Below are 21,067 nucleotides of genomic sequence, written 5' to 3' on the forward strand. Positions count from 1 at the left end.
GTTCAGCATGGTTGAACTGATACCCTTAAAGGAAACTATGGTTAAATATTGTAGCAGCCATCAAATAAATATCCAAAACACCAGACGCTTGCAATAAATAATGTGTCTAACTTTGTAACAAGAAAAACGTGAAGATGAGCATATGACCCAGAGAATGGTGGTGCACCCTGTCAGTCAGAAGGTTAGTCGACTTTCTTGCTTGGTCAACTCCTCCACATCCTCAGGACTAAGGTTATTGCCACGCAACCTACAAAAAAACAGAGAGGGTTTCGTTGTTGTTGTTGTTGTTGTTGTTGTTTCTGTAGAAAACTATCTTACATGTGAGCTATAAGATTGTTTTGTTGAAAGCTCAGGTTTTATTCTTTAAATTCATTATGAATGTGAAGTTCTGTAAACATGCTGCGTCGTTTAAGTTGTTTAAATAAAGACATGGGTAAATATTATTTAATATAAAACGTAGTCTTTAGACATCTCACCACACAGACTTAATGCTGCTGTTCATCTTTAAAGCATGAATCAGACAGTCCACACCATCCCTGCCGATGCGGTTTTTGCTTAACCTGAGAGAAAAAGAGACAGACAAACCTCTGTGCCAAAACCGTTCCAGAATGGATTCCCACATCTTTACAGACACAGTGGATATGTGCATCAGTGTCAATGAAAGTTCAGAACATTTACAGAAAACTGCACTCCAGTGAGAGACATCTCTGCTTCAAACTTTAGGTGTGTCCTAGACAAGTGCTCACCATAGCTCTTCTAGTGTGCGAGTTTTTTTGACGAGCTCAGCCAAAGCCCTTGCTCCTGCATTACCCACACCATTATCCACCAGACTACCGCAAAACAGGACCAGAGGAAGAACATAAAAAAAGGCAGCAAAGTGAAAGAGACCACAGAAAATTGAGTTTTGTTATCATATGTTATTGTAATTGTTCATTCATTCAACCAAGGCATTGTACATTTAACCTTAGCCACAGCAGTGTAGTACTGTCCTGTAGAGCATTTGCCAGAGCTTCCGCACCCTTGTCCTCTATTTCATTTCCCCATAACCTGGAAAGGTAAACAGAGATATGATTTATGTATGGCTCCTAAATTGTATGAGATTGAATTGTAGGTGACATAGTAGTAGGTGTCCAGGTATATTGTAATGTTCTGGCCATAATTTATACTGTACTGATAATGACTGCATCCACTGTTTATGACCTCACCCAAGGTACTGCAGTGACTGGCTGTTTCTCAGTCCCTCAGCCAGCTGTTCTGCCCCCTCTGAGGTAATGCTGTTGTTTCCCAGTCTGCATAACAGTAGTCATCCAGGCATAAATAGGAATGTTTGCCACAGTGTACTTAAAGTGTTATGACTGCAAATGAATTATATAACTAAAGTGCCATTTACCTTAGAGACAAGAAATTCTGCTTCGTTTTCAACAGGTGAGCAAAGTACTGTGTCGAGACATCAGTTAGTCTGTTGTTGAAAAGCCTGAAAAGAAGAAAGAAAAAGATTTGCCCCACCTATAAAGATAAAATGTTTTGTAACCACGGAGAAATGTTGTAAAAATTAGAGCACTGACTGTACTCACGCTATCTTCTTAAAATTGTCACAGTGGATTCCTCTCTCAACAATTTTGCGGACACCTTCATCTGATATGTTATTGTTCCTCAAACTGTTGAAAGAGTTGGAAGTGTGTATTTTACCCATATCTGCTGAAACATTTTGCTAAAACTGCTTTCACATCCCATAACGATAAAATCATTTGATGAAACTGAAACATTATTCAGTAGCTCAAAAATGATTAAAAAAAAACAAAAACTTCCAACTTCCACAACACCAGCTATTTAATAATATATTTAATTCTGAATAATGGTTTTGTATTTATGTAAGTTTTGTCAGTAGGAGTAACTGTCATGGTAAGATGATAAACATCATGACATTATTATGACTATACCATATAATATTTTAATGGAAAGTTTTAATAAGTTAAGTTTCCTTTATTAATCCACACAATGGGAAATTTTATCTCTGTATTTAACCCATACAAGGTAGCGGTGAACACACAAGCACACACATGCACACACTCTAGGGGCCGTGAGCCCACACAGTACAGAGCAGTAGGCAGCCACAGTCGCAGCGCCTGGGGAGCAGTTGGGGTTAGGTGCCTTGCTCAAAGGCACTTCAGCATATTGGGCATATTGTGGGAGGGGAAAGCACTGTTCATCCACCCCCCACCAGCATTTTTCCTTCTGGTACCAAGCTAACTTGGTTTCCTTCCAACCTTCTGGTACCAAGCTAACCTCTCTACCTTTAGGCCATGGCTGCCCCGTTAATATGTTCACAGTCTGTAATGGCAGGACGTCATTAACAATTAACAATATTTGTTTAGTGTATATAAAAAAGACATACGATTTTTTTCATTTTTTTCCTTATGTTGCTCATAAACTACGTGAGTGAAAAGCTAACTTTTGCCTCAATCAACACTTGGGTAGTAAAAATTAAAATAAATAAATAAATACAAATAATTTTTGGTTAAACTCACTGCTCTTGATAATTAATGTGCAATAAACAGAAAACTTCTGTGCTTACTAAAGGGAGTGACATGTGTGCAGGCATGGCAGGAGTTGCTCGACACCCACATCCCCCACTGAGTTGTAGTCCAGCTGAAAGCCCACGGGGGTCCGCAGGTGCTGCAGAACATAGGCCAGAGCTGTGCACTCCACCGGGCCAATGTTACAGTAGGTTAGCTTCAGATGTTCCACCTCCAGCTTAGCCACAGCTCCCTTGGCTATGCTGCTCTCTTGCATCTCATAAATGCACTTAATGAGCCACATGAAACCTGGCATGGCGTGCATGCTTTTCTTCTCCCCTTCCACAGGCTTTGGGATGGACTTAAAGTGCTTCTGTATACCTTTGGACAGACATTTCGTCACCTGCTTTGTCTTCCACTCAAATGTTTGGGGCACACAGGACTGCAGAAGAAAGTCACGATGGTGATGAGAAAGAAGCCCTGATACAAATTTGGCTGTGATCTGGAGGTTTGGAGTTTCTCCTGTGAGGGTTCTATTCTCTAAGGAGGACTCCAGACAGTGTTTTAGACACACTTTTCTAAGACTGGATTCCTGCTTACAGCTGGACTGAAAAAGCTTGAGGATGGTAGATTTGTCTATGCTGTCACTGAGGACAATATAAAGTGCAGCAAAAAAACACTGTAAAGTGATATGCAGGAATTCATAGCAGTTGCAGTTAGAGGCATCTGTAAAACCCTCGCTGACGATAAGAAAGCCCATACTGACATCCTTTTGGGTGACCTTGCTCCTCTGGAGATCTGCACCTGAAAATACATAGCAAGAGGTCTCCAAACCTTCCAAGGCCAGCTGGCCAAGATGCATGACCGTATCAAAATGTTCCTTTAACCAGCCTGCTCTTAGAGTTCCTTGAACCTGGAGGTTCTGGCGATGGAAGAAATGTTGTAGAATCATGAGGTAAACATCTGTGATGGTCTGTGGACTACCTTTATCACAGTCCAGGAGTTCTTTGGAGCACTTAGAAACAATCCAGCAGAGTACAGGGACGTGGCACAAACCCAGTAAGGCTGTGTTACTCTGCAGAGATTCTAGAACACGGTCAGCCATACTAGGGTCGTTGTGGTGTTTCCTCACAAAACATTCAATCCCTCTCGGTGAGAAACCCTTCAGAAGGACTTCTTTCCGAAGATATCTCATCAGTGCTGGTCCAACTGCCCATGTCCGGCTAGTTACTACCTTCCTTACTCCTTTCATTAGGGAGCCCTGGAGCAAGTTGAAAAGTAACATGTGCACTGACGCAGGCTGAGTGGGGCAGCAGTGTCTCTCTTCATCTGAAAAACTGTGTTTGAACTCGTCCAGGCCATCAAAGGTGAACAGGACCAAATTTGGGTGGTCCAGGATGAACTGAAAGATCTGGTCCTGGCCGCAGTCAGGCCAACAGCAGTGCAAGAATAGAAGCTCCTTCAGAGACAGCTTTCTCCGCTCTGTGTTCAGTTTACGGCAGCTGAAGGGAAACACCAGTAAGATGTCAGTCAGAAATGTTCCCCTGGCCCACAGAAGGTGTAACCTCTGCAGTAACGTGCTCTTTCCGCTACCAGCCTTCCCTGAGATGAGAACCGTGTCCGCTTCCTCGTTCAGAGTCCCCACCAGTCCCAAAACATCCTCCAGGCTCAGGGTCACTGGTGATTTTCCACAGTCCTGTGCTAGCTCAAGGAGACCATCTGTGTAGATATCATCCAGGGAGAACCTTCCAGTGCCACCATAGGTACTGAGAAAATGAGACTGGGCCAAAATAGAGCTTTGAAGCTTCTTCTGGTATTGCAGACATTCTGCAGCAGAGAAAGAGGCAGCAAAGGTTATGCAGGATCAATATAGAATTGTTCTGATGCAGCATATTCTTTCAGATTAACAGTTTTGCCTTTAGGATAGTCTAAGATTTGTTACTGTCTTATACGGTCATAATGGAAGGAAACTGCTGTCTCTGACATCTAACAGTAATTGCCTGTATATTTTATGAACACCAACATTTTATATTTAAACAAACATAAAAATCCATTTATCTTTAGTAAAATGTAATTGTGTATATACATATAAAATACCTACCTTATGAATGTGGTCTGTTCTCATGACAGACACACCACTGTCTGATATATTATTCATAACATCAACAATCAAGTACCTGCAGAGAGTTGCTTCTCCTTTTTCTGAGAAGCTCCTGATGTAACCTGGACTTGATCTAAGTATTGTAACAGCGTTTGAACAGCATGTTCACCTTTGAAAGCCACTTGGTCCAACAGCCTTCTGACCTACAATATAACAGGGAAACACTACTCTGTCTTCTTCCTTCCTCATTTTCATACATAGCAATAGTTGTGTTACAACAGGTAGTTTGTCAAATCATTCAGTCTCACACTTTAATATCAGCAAACCTAACAAGAGCTGATTAGCAGTCCATCAAAACAGATCAATCATTCATTCACTCACAGTTTAAAGATATACATTACTACATGGGAAAACCTGTTTCTCTGTGTGATTACCTGTTGTGAGGGTGTATATACTGGAAGCTGGATCTCATCACAGTCTTTGGTGGAGAGGCAGCCTGTCTCCAATAGCACTTCCAACGCTCCATCAATGTGCTCCCTACAATTCTGCACCAACGCAGGCCTGTCAGCAAGCAGAGTTTGGATGCTTCTGGTGGAAGGCCCCCTTGAGTCCAGTATCATGGAGCTAAACTTCCCAAAGGACAGGTCAGCTTTCTGGGCCTCAGGAAGTACCTGACCGACGGCGGCAAGTAACAAGCTGCAAGCTTCCTCTCCTTTGGTGTAGACCAAGTCAAGAAGGTCACGGACATTGGAAGTGAGTGGTCTGGTGGGAATTTGCACACTCTGGTAGTCCTCCCAGACCAGTATGCCTCTGGACAGGAGTAAATCCAGCACACATTCAAACGGCTCAGAGGTGCCACCACAACACAGTGCTCGCAGTAATGCTGGCCTCTGCTTAAGGACCAGCTGTAGCGCACTCATACCGCATCCTCTAAAAGTTTCCACCTTGCGGTTGTGCTGCCTGTAAGACCCAGAGCCTTACTTAGGGTGAAGTCCCACACAAACGGGCAAATGGTTGTCACTGGGAAGAATACTTCCTAAAACTAGTTTCATTTCCTCATCTTAGCAGAGTGTCTGATCTTCAGCTGAGTTTTACTCTCTAATCTAAAAATGGGAGCAATCATACAAAATACATTTATGACAAATCATTTGCAAGTGTGATGCAAACTTTGAATGACAAACAGCTGAAAAAAAAACCCTGAAACAAATACCAACTCTTTTGTGCTAAGTCTGAAATCTCTATATAAAATAATAATTTCCAAATTGATTTTTAAGCGTCAATATTTACTTATTCGGGGGGGACGGGGGGAGGATACACCGCTAATAATGGACCGGACACAACGCATTCACAATAAAAAAAAACAAAAAACAGGACAAACGCTGTGACTTTTGAGCTGTATGCTCTTATAGGTTTCACAATTTTGGCATGCACCCGTTCAGTGCAGGAAATCTGAAACACTTACAGCTCTAATACTGAGAGTTAACCAATCACTTGCAACCTAATGGCTACTCATGTGATGTCTAACGTAACTCTCTGCAACAGATTTCATCCGAGTTACGAAGCATCAGTGGTTATGAACTCTTACTAGACTCTATCATCCTTTAGGCTACCTTCTGTTAACAAAGAATCACTTCAAAAGTCCAATTTTTGTTAGCAGACAAAAGAGAAGATCATTAATACCAGACCTGATACAACACATATATAAAGGTATTACACGTAGACCTACCATTTATTCCTTTAGCAAAGGTTACGCAGGTTCACAAATGTAACATTACATTATTGAAAACCTACAGTAAATGTAAAATACCATGACTGGTTCTTGTTCTGATGCAGCATATTATTTCAGATACTGTCTCTGATATCTAAGTTATTTGCAATTGTCTTTCCTGTATATTTTATGGACACCAACATTTTACAGACACTACCGTTTTACATTCAAAGAAACATTTAAAAACTCCATTTACCTTAATAAAATGTGCTTGTATACATATAAAATACCTATCTTATGAATATGGTCTATTCTCATGACAGACACACCGCTGTCTGATACATTATTCATAACATCAGCGATCAAGTACCTGTAGAGAGTTACTTCTCCCCCCTCTGAGAAGCTCCAGATGTAACCTGGACTTCATCTAAGTAGCCTAATCTAAGTTCACCTTTGAAAAACGCTTGTTCCAACAGCCTTCTGACCTGTAATATGACAGGGGAACACTACTCTGTCTTCTTCCCTCCTCATTTTCATACATACATTTATTCATTTAGCAGACGCTGATATCCAAAGCGGTTTACAAGTGAGGCAAACTACTATCCAAGCATGTAGCATAACTGAAAAATCTAACGAAAGCCATATCTTCTGATCTGTTCGCTGTTCGCTCTTGCTTTCGCTGTCGCGGTATGCACCTGTTCAGTATGACATGTGAAACACTTAAAGCTCCTATTCTGAGACAACAAACCGCCTGAAAGCTAACAGGCTACTCACGTGATCTATAAAGTGACTCTCAGCGATCGGTCCCTCCCGAGTTATGATCTGCTTGACCACGTATCCACGAGAACTAATGGAACCAACTTCCCTATCTTTCTCGTTGTTGTCAGAGCTTGTTCCCCTCCCAAATTTGAAGCACCAGGACTGTTTTTATTACTTCAGCTTCCGTAACCTACATTACAACTCTGAAAACCGTTCAGATGACTACAGAAAGAGAAACTAACTTCGCTGCTATGGTGTCAACTGCCAGTGTAGTACATTGTGGTAGGGGCTAAGTGGCTAAGCAGGGTAGAAAGAGTACTTTGATTTTACTTTTTTTTTTTTTTTCTGTCAGTAGGAGTTATGTTTTTGCTCAGAAATATGAATGAATCACAGAATGTCAGTGATGATAAGTCTAAATCTAATCATAGAGTACAAAAATTGGTTGATGGATTAGTGAACAGGAAACACAATGAACTCAGTTTCTGATAAGGAAAAGATGCCATAAGAAAGCTGTAACTTTGTAACGTAAAGAATTTTTTTCATGGATTGTAAGGGACTTTAAATGCACCATTCTGGCAGGGTGAATTGTGTTCTGTGGGACCATGATAGACAATGAATGAATGGCATTGTGGTTTCCCAAAGTAATTGGATGATTGGGTGAAAAATGCAATGCGGTTAAATATTTATGCATAAAGAAACGGATTTAGAGCAATGACTTTAGTGAGTGACTCTAGCCATTAACAGATGGGTCAGTAATGTAGAGCATTGTGTGTGTGTGTGTGTGTGTGTGTGTGTGTGTGTAACTTTTCCATGAACCAGACACAGGCACACAATCATTGTCTTAGAAACACAGTGGTCATCGCTAATAGATGCACACCCAGAGGCACCCATAAGTCAAACTCACTCTCATCTGTCCCAACTATCTGATTTAGACAAGATACCAAACTTCAAACAACATAATCCCACTGTAATCTAAGTACTCTTTCTTCTAGAAATATATTTGCAATAAGTATCCTGGCAGCAAAATGTTTCAATTTTGCAGAGAAAAGCAAATCTCTCACTTACTTGTACCTACGCTGCAGAAATCAGCAGAGTGTAAAATCAGCAGATTTCAGTAGATGATTAATGTATTGAGCTGGTCTGCGATATTTAAAATATAGCTCAGTAGTTTGAGCGGTTTAGAGACCATGTTGCGTAAATTTAAAAAGCATACGGCCTATCAATATTTGGACCGTAACTACATCTATTAGTTCACTATGCTACTTATGAAGTGATCAGAACCAATTTACCAATATTTCAGTACTTCTTAGCACCTTCTGCACTCCACTGTGATATAGAGACGCACTGATTATTGGGAATTTTACATGCATTGAAGTTATTTGACATGGTGTGTATCTTACAAACTCCTCAGAGCAGGAGGTGATGACAAGATGTCTTTCTCCACAGGAGGAAAGGAGCTGAAGCTATCATTTTCCAGGTCCATATGATGTTTTCCTAGTAAGAGCTAATTTTAGTTGTTTATCATGAAAAAATTTTGCCAGTGCATGAAAAAGTGGGGTAAGAAGTTTTTTGTTTGTTTGTTGGTTGGTTTTTATTTTTTAAATTAATATTACAGACTGTTGTGTGGTTGGGAGCTGATGAACATCCACTAGGATTGTATTGTTGTCTTCTCATACCAATAACAGTGTGTGTGAGAGAGCATAGTTCAGTTCAAAGGATCTCTTCTGTTAAACTGGTCAAAGATTATGGCCGTTTTTTTCAGACATGATTTACAGCAGTGTATATTGACTCTGCACATGGGAGTGGTGAGGTTTTTGGTTGTGTAATGTGGTTAAACTGAGTCAACTATCAGGTTATCAACAATGAGGGAACAACATACACTACATCTCCTGATGGTTTAGGAATGGAGTCTCAAATCACTCTCTCTCTCTCTCTCTCTCTCTCTCTCGCTCTCTCTCTCTCTCTCTCTCCCTCTCTTTCTATCTCTCTCTCTCACACACTCTCTCTCTCTCTCTCTCTCTCTTTCTTAGTCATACATGTAAGTATGCTGTGAGACAGAGTTTGCGGTGAACGTCTCAGCTCAGGCGGTCTAGCGTGCCTGCCATGTCGCGTGTGGGGTAATCTGATAATATCAGTCATAACTGTGTTGATGTAATCCATCTGTCCCAGTGGGTCAGCGAGAGAAGCAGGGCTCCACTTTATTTGTTTGTCTCCTCTGCAAACAGTCTGTGGTTGTCTTGAAAGAGTATAAGATTCTCTGTCATTATGACACAAACCATGCCACCCTTCAATGTAAGCAGTCAGCACAAAAGAATAAGGCTAATGACCTGAACGCTAACCTGTCAAAAACGTAGCACTTTACTGAGGAGCTCACACACTAAAGAAAAATGTTTTCTACCGCCAAGTTTGTCAAAAAAAATGCCTTATGATGGCTGCTGAGAATCTTTTTGTTTTAATTTTAGCCAATTTTCTGCCATTATGTCAATTACACATACTATCGCAAGTCCCCCATCACAACAGAACTCACACCTATCATAATATTGATATGACATTTTTCATTATTCGCTATTATTTATTTATCTACATTTTTGATTGCTTACTTACTTATTACATTTCCAAGCCAAAATGTTTGTGCAGCCCTAGTTTAGAACGTAACTTTGGTGACTTTTGGGTGCAGTTATAAATACAGGCCACAAGAGGATGCAATAGCATCAAATGAAATGGCATGAATTAAAGACCTTGCCTACAAGAAAGACCACTTCACACAGTTCTTTGTACTCTGTTATTGATATCTAAGGCTTCGATTTCAGGGACAGGATTTAAAAAAAAGAAAAAAAGCCACAGCAAAGATCAGAGCAAATTTGCTCTTTAAAAGCATCAGATGTGTTTGCATTTGCCAGTAACAGTTTCTAATGTCTAATTCCTGTTATACAAATTGTGAAATGTAATTGTCAAGTAACATTCTGCCCTTAATCAATCTCACCCTCCCCATTGCATTCGCAATTCAACTCAAATACCAAATAAGTATAAAGTTATTGTGAGTCATACTTATTAATGAGAAGTTACAACATTGTTTAAACTGTTATAGTTCTTGAGAATACTGCAATCTAGGTGTAACAATAAAGTTTAGGTAGTCAGTGCTTTAATACTTCACTTGATTTGATTCTCTTTTTTAATCATGCCTGTTTTCTTCGTTTGTTTGTTTGTTTTTGTTTTTGTTTTTGTTTTTGTTTTTTTGTTTTTTTGTTTTTTTGTTTTTTGCTTTTTGCTTTTTTGTTTAGCTGTAGACAGAAAAAGGAGAAAGGTTATCAAACAGAACAAAGATAGGACTTGTATTTCAGGGAAAAGCAAAAATAGCTGTTGGTACTGAGAGTTTGTGTGTTTAGCCCACTGTATTTCTGATGTGTTCTTGAAAGGACTCAGAACAGAAAGCAGCAGTGAGTATGTGGTCCATTCAGGTTGCCATCTACCTCTCCAGCTTGCTTTGATCTGAAAAACAAAAATGGGAGTGGTGGGGTTTTTTTTTTCTTTCTCTTGTTTTATGATAATTGCATTATTATTTCCTCCTGTGTGCTGTGATTAGTTCATTGTGCTTTTTATTGTCTCACATTTCACAAGCCCCTCAAATTTCACACAGAAACAGACAGACAGAGAGCGAGAGAGAGAGAGAGAGAGATGTAATGAAATACAGTAGAGTTGGAAGTTTTATTGTCATTTTCAGCCAAATGCTGACAGCAATACTGGCGTCACACAGAGCGGATTGAGACAGACTAACGTTCACGTCTTAATCAGACAGAAACTCTACAATTGCAACTTCATACCTGAACAGATAATTATTTCTTTGTGTCATGTTGATTTTTTTCCTTGTCTGCACAGCAGAATGGTGCAACCAGAGCTTTTGAAAAGTATTAAGCATCCAGCTTCAGAGGTTTTAGAGTCTCTTCTGGAAATGGTCACTTATTTCATCGAGATGGCACATTTGGTGCCTTAAGCTAAAGTCCTATCCTTGGTGTTGGGAGAGATTTTTTTCCTGAGTCATTCTGCTAATTCTTTCCCTTGCATGTGAGGTACACTTCCCGGCCAAATAAAAAAAAAAGTTGCACACTCTTATATTTCGTTGGACCGCCTTTAGGTTTGATTAGGGCACGCATTCGCCGTGGCATTGTTTCGACAACCTTATGCAACGTCACAACATTTATTTCTGTCCGGAGTTGCATTCATTTTTGGCCGAGATCATGTATTGACGACGGGAGAGTCGAACCACCCCGCAAAGTCCTCTCCAGCACATCCCAAAGACTTTCAGTAGGGTTAAGGTCAGGGCTCTGCGGTGGCCAATTCATGTGTGAAAATGATTCCTCATGCTCCCTGAACCACTCTTGCACAATTTGAGCCCAATGAACCTTGGCATTGTCGTCCTGGAATATGCCTGTGCCATCAGGGATGAAAAAAATCCATTGATGGGATAACCTGGTCATTCAGCACTGACTTTATTTTATTGCCACATAACGTTGCTGAGCCTAGACTTGACCAATTGAAGCAACCCCAGATCATAACCCTGCCTCCAGAGGCTGCAAATCCAAACTTTTTTTTTTTTTTTTGGCCAGGCAGTGTATTTTTTGGACATTCACACTGCAGTCAGAAAATATTCCTTCATACTTTCTCAAGGGTGTAATAATGTATTTCACAGCTTTGCCACACACAGACAGATTTGAAGGCTGAAACTTAAGTTCACTAATTGCAAGTGAAGGGGGGGGGGGGGGGGGGGGGGGGGGGGGGAGCATCAGATTCCCATGCGTTGCCAAATAGTCAAGTTTAAGGAAACTTGGATTCTTTCCCTCTAATTTGCTTTTCCCAAAGATGTGTCAGTTTGAATATTGGTTTTCTGCTGAGAGGCCATGTCTTGCTGTTGACAGTTAGTTTGTATTACCCTACAGCTCAGTCCCACAGGAATTTTGGCTCCATTTTATTGATTACTGAGTTAGTGTCAAGATATTGCAAATTCAGGCTTCGTACATTCAAATTTGATACCACTGATAAAATGAACGTGGCAGTCATTTTTAAATAAAACTGTATTTAAACCTTAAATGTCCTGCCTTTACTGTCCCCTGTGCGCAAACATTCACAGTTTTTGGTGCTTTTCTTGAAAAAAAACCCCAAAAAAACAGATTGAATAAAAAAGAGGTGTGTGGTTTATTCGACAGCCAAGATCAAGTCCTGCTCCGTATGAACTAAATTCGGTTCGCAAAATCACCCTAAAATTGTTTCACAGCGATTCATAAACATAGTTTCACATGATTTTGCAAAAACCTCATAACACTTATGATAATGCATAACATCAACCAACGACGCGGTTCCATTCTTGCAGCATTGTGCCAATCAAGGCATTTTATTACTAACGATATCTGAGACACATGTGAAAATGAACTTGAGACTTTAATACAAGATTCCTGAGATGAAATGTCATTTGTGATAACAATCATTTCACTGAGCATATGGTTAATTCAAGTTCCATTGTGTCCCATGACAGAATATGATTAGAGATAAACAGCTCACCTTCTCTTTCACAGCTTCATAGTTCATAAGCTATGGGACAAGTTAGCATAAGTGTTTTCATCATACGTACACAAGTTTTCATCATGCACATTCATAATTCGTTGTTTTTTTTATTTGTTTGTTTTTACAAGATTGTGAACTTAATGCTGGGTGATGTAATCATCCAGAATGGGACAAGAACTTTTTCATCTCAAGCAGACCCTTTGGATCGCCTCCAAAAACATGTTGAATCAGCAGAAATGTTCGTCTTTGCCCGGGAAGACCTGGACATCTGTAGATGTCAGACTTCTGAAGAAGGCATCGAATTAGTCTGCATCCAAAGAAAGGGATCATGGATACTGAAAGCTTGCAGAAATGCATGACTTCTGACCTTGGCTGTAAGTCTCTCTGCACAAGAGTGGCAGCTAAATTCAGGCCGGGCATCTCTAAAGTAGGCTACATAATAGGTGACAATCAGGACCTTCTGTTATGCAATAAACTTAGCCAATAGTGAACTAGAGATACAGCATGGCTAAGTGTCTGCACATTTTTGATGTCAAAAGCATTTTGACAGAAGAAGTGGACAATGGCTTCAAAGGAGTAAAAGCGAGAAGCTGATAAGCACGGTCCTAATTGACTGGCAGCCTGGTCAAATTGCTAACCAATTAGCAGAGGTCTTTGGGAGGCTGGCAAAAGAAATCTCCTGTTAAAAGCAGAAACAGCTAAAATCACTGTCAAAGGGGTGAATGACTCAAGAGGGGAGGGAGGTGGGACACGTACGGTCGTGTGTGTGTGTGTGTGTGTGCTGATCGAGTTTTAATTGACAAGAAGATTAAAGCTCACATCTAAGGAGTTTTTTTTAGGGGGTGGGGTGGGGGGGGGTACCACAGGAGTGCGTTCAGCGAAAGCCCGGCTGGAGTTTGGGTGCAGTGTTCAAGGTTAGCTCAGGCCCCTGCTGAGCTTCTGCTGGCGGAGATGGGTGCTACTTGTTGGACATTCATTATCAAACTCTGTTTGCTCCTTTCATCTGCGAAGCCGCTCAGCACTCTGCGTAAACTACAGAGGCACCTTACAGCTTGACATCCCTCCATTCATGCTGTACCTTAAACAGCATGCTGCCACTTCAAAGACATGCCGCTGCCTTTGATGTTGCAAAAAAGAAAGAGCCCAATGATCTACTAAAAACCAATGGAACTTTTGGAGCCAGCCTCTCTCTCTCTCTCTGTCTCTCTCTCACTCTGTCTCTCTCTCACTCTCTCTCTCTCTCTCTCTCTCTCTCTCTCTCTCTCTCTATGTCTCTCTCTCACTCTCTCTCTCTCATCTCCATTCTCCCGCTGAGGGCTTTCTTCTGTCTGAGTCTCCGCCCACTGGTCCTGCTTGGTCTGCTTTTAGGGTGACTTTGTCCCATGTTTTTGGCTACATAAGATGGATGCTGTTTTTTAAGAACAGCCGGATGATGTAAACATGGCACACGAATGTCCATACAGATATGAAACAACAGTGAGAGGATTGCTTTCCCATGTATCTCCTCTATTCACTTTGACTGCGTCGACTTATCTCTTCCAAACCGTGGACAAAAGACAGTACGGTATTGAAACAGTGGTTTATTGTAAACTCTGTCAGTGTGATGGAAGTCGGTAGGCATGCTTCACAGCCAAAACACAGTCAAACAGATCTGACTAGCTTTTCTAGAACAGTAGGGAACATAATGTAATTATATAAACAACAATATGAAAAACCTAATCTCTGAACACAGGCATATGAGGTGCTGTTCTTGGGATCCTTGATATAGCATGGAATCTATGCAAATAGAAATTCTCTCTGCTCCATTTTCATCCTTTGCCTCACATACCCAAAGCGTGCACGCGCATACGCGCACACGTACACACACACACACACACACACACACACACACACACACACCATCTGGGACCAATCTAAACCAGTTGTTTTCCTCTGGATTGTTGAGATGTAATGATTTGCCGCTCTTTGAACAGACTTCTTTTTACTTGTGCAAAATGACAAATGTGTTTTTGTTTTTCCATTGTGACAGCAAAAGAAAAAAATAAAAAGTTCCAAAAATAAAAGTTTAAAGTCATGAAAAAAGTGTGTAGGCTGGAAATGGAAAAATATCTCTGGTGTAAAGGCATGTTCTTTTGTGGTTAACTGTCCTCTCTAATCCAAAATCTCTCCGGGAGGACGGGTGAGTTGATTGCTTTCTGTTAGTGTGTTTCGCTCTGTTGAAACAAGGCAGTGAATCAGTGTTGGTATTTAGGCAAACACTTCCATTACACATCCACCACAAAGAAAATACTGTTCCTGAAGTTCCTTTTCACACTTTTTAAATTGGTTTTAATGACAACAGGAACTTCCTGTCCACATAGAGTGGAAATGTTTGTTTGGCTTCCAATGACACTAACTTGTTTGAAGCAGGACATAACATTGTGGATTTTGCAGGTGACAGGGTGTAAGGTGTGTGATTGTGTGAGCCAATGGGAGCCAGTATGTGTCTCATGCTTCCTCTCCCACGGTTTGTGTAGCAATCCTAAAAACCATTTTCAAACCAAACTTTGAGAGCTGTCTTACAATAACCAACAATGGCTGTCTCTGCTACACTTTAAAAATGCATGATGCAAATAATACTCAGGTGATTCGTCCATTTCAATACACTATGCTTACTAAAATACAGACTTCCATACTGAATCTCAGGCTGTTTTTCCCAGATAAATCCGTTTGGGTGTAAATTAGGTTAGATCATATTATAGCTTTAACCTATCTAGGTTTTCAAACAACACTCTCCAGTTTACATCACCACAGGTTAATAAATTGTACCGATGCTTCACTAAGCCAGGCCTATACTCATCTTTTGATGTGAACTGTACAACCTGTTTGAACGTTTCTCTGTAATCAAAGGGTAATTTCCCATTTAAGAGCAACAATTACACATATCTGCCTGATCCAAGCCCTGAAGCTGCGGTCTCTCTCCTCCAGACTCTGAATAATTCAGCATGGTTTATTAGCAATCATGTTCCTCCCATGAACAACATCTCTGTGTCCTTATGGATCAGACTGGTGGAGGCCAGATGTAACATGAAAGATTAAACACTCTCCACACCAATCAGGCCTGTAGGACTGATTGGTTTAAATGAGCATAATTCTCCTCTGTGTTTTTTCCTCTCCTCACATCCTGACCTTGATGATAAATCTTTTTAGATGTCTGGATACCACATTGCATATGCAGAGACCCATTAGAGACACACGCACATTTGAATACATAAGGATTTAATTGTTGACTCTTTGACAATGTGGCAGGAGGAGAGAGGGAATTTATAGGTCCTTTATAAGCATATGTATGAGCTGTAATTTACATTCAATACTTTTGCATTCTGTTTTACATCATGAATCCTCTCATTTGTGCTCAAATATTTTGCACAGGCCAAAAGTGTCTGTGAGAGCCAGAAGAAGAAGTTGGACGGTGCGGCTATCTTGGGTGGATTCGTTTTTTTAACATGGTTAGGCCATACTCCTTTTGCTTAACCTGTTGTGCAAAATTTCAGCAGTTATATACTGATTTTAGAAAAAAAAAAGGGCAACTAAAACCAGTACTGTTTGAACTCAACCAACCTTGCAGACAACGCAACAAGACGGCTGCAATTTCTGCTCATAAATCAAGAATGACGTGGAATATTCAAGAAAAAGTCCACACAATTAGGCAAAAACAACGCTCTTGAAATTGGAATCATTGCTGTTTGTGACATCTCAGTGAACAAATGGACACTGTGCCAGATCTATTCCGAATGTAGCGATGAATCCGACCCAGATCTGGTGTCTTTTTGCAGACTGGGCCAAATACCAGCATGGGTCCACTTTGATTATCTGATAAAAGCAAGGGCCAGAATCGACCCAGTTCCACCTTAAATATCATGAAATCTGGCCCAGATCAGTAAGTCTGTTCACATCTATCCTAATTGTGGCACAGACTCATTTTCTTCCAGACTGAAGAAAATGAGTCTGTGCCCAGCTCTGCCCCAGGCTCCACCATAGACGCTGTTGCCTTTGGCCTCTGCAACGTGCACTGAAAGCTGGAGAAGGCACAGTCTTCTACATGTCTAATCTGATACATATGGACTCAACTATCACTTCTATCCATCAGGAAGTCCTGACACATGCACAGGTCCTACTATGGTTAGATCTGCTAGTCCTGATCAACCAGTGTGAGTGATGCTGGCCTCCCATCCCCAAACGACACCAGTTGTGTTTGTGGGGATACCCAGCCAAGCCAGAAGCACCACAGAGAGCTGGATTCACTACTCAGATTCTTGGGGTGGTTGATCACATCCAAACCACTGTGCCACCAAAGTAACCTTACCAGCTTGCTTATTTACCCCAAAACAAAAATCACCTGTGAGTCTCAATTCATCTCTTATCTCACTGCTCAAAAATGGGTGAAGAACTGATAAGGTGTGTGTTTTTATTGTCATGTGTGTCTATTAAATATTGTAACTTTTTGAACTAGGTCATGCAGACTGTAGTTGAAGGATGCTATTACTTCAGTATTATCAATATTAAATGACTCCAGTGGAACAAAAGTAATGGTTGTAACTGATACAGATAAAGGTTTTTAAAGTTTAGATTAGGATTATCTGATCAAGTTTAATTTTTGCCCGGTATTTTTTTCTCATACCGAGTGATACTTATACGTAACAATCTAAAAGCCTTAATTAAAATTATTCAAAAGTATTCAGACTTTTTAATTTAACAACGGGAATAAGAAACAGATGCTCCTCATCTCTGTGTCTATTTGCAGTTGTTATAGAAGCCATTGCCCGTAAGATACATTGGTCAAATGACTTTACAGGGATTCAAATTGGGAAGGAATATCGTTCAATCTCAGTTCATGCTGATGATAGTCTGCTTTTTTTTTTTTTTTTTTATCAGATCTGTGTTAATAATTAAATGCTCTTAATGCTAGATGTAGTTCCACCTCTACATTCACAGTTAATTGGGCTTAAATAAAGGTTATGCCCGTTTCTAACTGAGACTAAATACTTGGAAGACATTTTAAATGGAGGTGGGCACAGCTATCTATTAAACTTCTTGGAGTCTAAGCAACGCACAGATTAGAAACAGCATATAAAATGAACTAACCTCAACTCTTAGAGAAATAGAAAATGATATCCAGAGATGGAACGGTACATTAAATGCGTTTACAGGACTTAATATACTGAAGATAAATGTATTACTAAAACTGAACTACTTAATTCAAGCTGTTTCCATCACAGTATCGAACATCATAATTTGATGACTTTATTTTTGAGAATAATAGTACATTAAAGATCAAAATGAGCCTCATAATTATCACCTGAAAAGAGAAGTTTGGGTTAATGATATATAAAAATATACGACAGTATGACACAACCTAAGGCAATTAATGCGATACAGTCACATGACACACACTGTACATGTACAAGAATAGAACAATGCTATACATTACCATTTGAATGGAAACAGTAAAAGATAAAGAAAGAAAGAGAGAGAAACAATAAAAGTAATCATCATTTATTAAAAATGTGGGAAGATTCACATACATTCATCGGTTTTTAACTAAATTTTATTCTGATTTGGAAAACTACAGTCCTCTTTCAAATCTTTAAAGCTAATACATTTAATATCTGGGCCATTGAAGGGATATAGACCAGGTCATTTGCAACATGAATGCCATCATTGTACCCAGGGTCGTCAATTGCAGCATTCACTGGGTTAAAAAGAATTTTGAGAGGTATCATGGTGTGCTTAATTAGTTCACAAGTTTTGCACAGATCTTTGCAGTGATTACTGTATAGGAAGCTTTACATCAGCGTGTCCTCAGTATTCAGTCACGGGTCTGGCAAGAGCTGAGCCGCGTCTTCCGCATCACTGGTCTAACTTTTAGCAGAGGAAAACGGCTGTTATTTTTTGCTATAATTGAACCACTCAAGAAGAAACATGCACCAAACCCCCCCCCCCCCCCCCCCCCCCACGTTTTAGTCAAACAAAAGCAGCAAATAATAAAACAAAAAGACACTCTGGAGCTTGAAATAGTTTTTGGTGCTGCAACCGCAAAAACAGCAGCACTATAAGGAGAAGCAAACTAACTCAGCTTCAGCAGATGACACGAGCCCACATTTTGAGGAAATTGTCAAGTGATGTCCAAAAGAAAGTGTTCGATTTCTCATGAAAACTAGTTCAGAGCAAGCAGCTCAAAGAGCACATACACATTTGTTCACATAATCAAGGAATAGCAAAGTCATGAAAACCTTAATGACTTGCTTAGGAGGAAGTCAGTATATTTCAGCCTGTCCAAGGAGAGCTCTTGAGGTAGCACTCAAATGACTTGTGGAGATCTTACAGAGGAAGCTCATCGCCACACAAACAACTTCTGAACCGCAGGAAAGCCTAACATCTACTATGTACAAACAAAATCAGGTCACCCTCATGCACTGAGAAAGAGAGAGATGAAGGGCCATACAATTTACTTAGCTGAGGTTCATTAACTCATGTCTTCCTCCGAACATGACTTAATCTATTAGAAATCGTTTAATCTTGGCAAGGGAAAAATCTCCTCTGTAATCATGCTAAGAGCAGCTGAATTTGTTCAATTTAACCAGCACAGGAAATGAGAGAAATTTAAACTGAATGAAAGAAAATGTTTAATACGAAAAAGAAGATAGAAGAGGAGAAGGCGTTTTTGGCAGTGACAATAAGATTAAGGGTATAAACATTCATCGAGCTAGCAGGTAGCATAGCAGAAGAGAGGCTAATTCACTACCACAGAGATCTGGAATCATATCCTGGTTGCAGTGCTTCCCGCTGGGTCGGGTGTCCACATGGATCCAACTGGCAGAGTTCACAGAGTTCAGTGGCTAGACAGGGGTGCTAGATTAGTGGCGGATGGATCTGGGGAACATAGCATGAACCTGCGTGCATGTTACAGCTTCCTGAAAAAATTCTCCGTGGCCTGGCTCCGTGAACTCATGCACCAATTCAAAAGTCATGTAGAATTGGAAAACTATATTATTCACCAATGTTTCTTGAACAGATCGGGTTGACTGAATGTGAAAACATTACATTTAATTTACTTGAACCAATAGTGTTGCTTTAACAAATTAAAACTGAGTTAAACTGAAGAGGGTAATTCACCTTGACAGAAAACATTTCAATCATGTGGAACCGATGTCCACATTAAGCAAATCCAGTAAATTATTTTTTATAATGTGGTAAACAAGCACCAAATTTCTTCTTTGCTGCCAATAAATTAAACAGTTGTTGACAGGGATACTTTCAGCCATACAATTTTTCAGTAAGTGTTTTTGAGCTTTGTGAAACAGGCTGAAACTGCCAAAGAGTCAAGTGTCAGCAGAAATAAAATTAAGGTTAAACTCAGCCTTATACAGCTGGTATGAAGCCTCAAGTCAACATGTAATGGCTTAATCACAAATGTATCCAAAACAGAATGGGTAGAACAGGCCTTCTACCACAGCAATTGTGCAAATCACAAATGTCTTGTATATCCTCAAGGGGTAACCATGCATTGAAAAATGTTAATAGGTAAATAAAAATAAGCCTAGGGAAAAGTTAGCTCATTAAAGGCGAAGAGCATCTGTTTTCGTTGTCAAACAAAGAGATACATCCACAGATTGCAAATGGTGCCTAACATGCAACATATGGAAAAACTTAACTTTGTTCACTTCATATCGATCAAAAGATGGAACTGTCGAGTGAAGCAGTCAGTAATACAGTGATGTCAATTCTTGCTAGTCAGCATGGGGCCAGTAACTCAGAATCTGCATTCTCCATTATGCCAGTTCAAGTACAATCAGTCAAAAGCAACATAAATTTCAAAACTATTTCCTTCTTAGACCCTGGAAGCTTGATTATTTTGTACTCTGAAAACCGACCCAGCTGTCTACTGTGGGAGGTTAAAGAGCACTGGGCTACAGCAAGCCTCTTAAAAGTCAGATCCTTTCGGGTCTGGAAGTGCGACGACTTCATTGAAATAAGTTCATAGATCTTCCTGTGGTTTGTATGAATGCCTGCAACTGAGGAGAATATCCAAAAGGAGGTAGATTAGAGCAATGGTCTTACCTCAAAGCAGTTGTTACCTCAAATTAACACAGATTTTGAATAACTTACTGTGAACAACTTACAAAGCTTACTGGCACAATTGCAGCAAAGGTTAAGGACCTTGGACCTTTGCCAAGTACTTAACTCCCAATGAGATGGGCCCGATGTATTAAAAACACAGCTGGGAGGGGTTGTCAGTGGTCGACTGGGAGGAGAGCAAGGTGGAACAAACCATGATAATGCCACCATCGATACAACACTGATTTAAAGGAGTAGTTTTCTGAGGAAGCCATGTGGTTGTAGAAGACGAAATATTCATGAAAACTGAAAATCGGGTAAGAAAAAAAA

The 21,067-nt window shown here is 40.2% G+C and overlaps 1 protein-coding gene across 1 annotated transcript; it reads right to left on the reverse strand.

The window, feature by feature from the left end:
* Positions 1–174: 174 nt before the first annotated feature.
* nod2 (nucleotide-binding oligomerization domain containing 2) lies at positions 175–5,537 on the reverse strand. Its single transcript, XM_030766220.1, has 10 exons — positions 5,052–5,537; positions 4,694–4,820; positions 2,576–4,343; positions 1,575–1,658; positions 1,391–1,474; positions 1,206–1,289; positions 964–1,047; positions 747–830; positions 477–560; positions 175–247 (listed from the first exon to the last, which is right to left on the reverse strand). The coding sequence occupies exons 1-10, from the start codon at positions 5,535–5,537 to the stop codon at positions 175–177; spliced, it is 2,958 nt and encodes a 985-aa protein (XP_030622080.1).
* Positions 5,538–21,067: the final 15,530 nt, after the last annotated feature.

Source organism: Chanos chanos, chromosome 2, assembly GCF_902362185.1.
Source record: "Chanos chanos chromosome 2, fChaCha1.1, whole genome shotgun sequence".
Taxonomy (NCBI): Eukaryota; Metazoa; Chordata; class Actinopteri; order Gonorynchiformes; family Chanidae; genus Chanos; species Chanos chanos.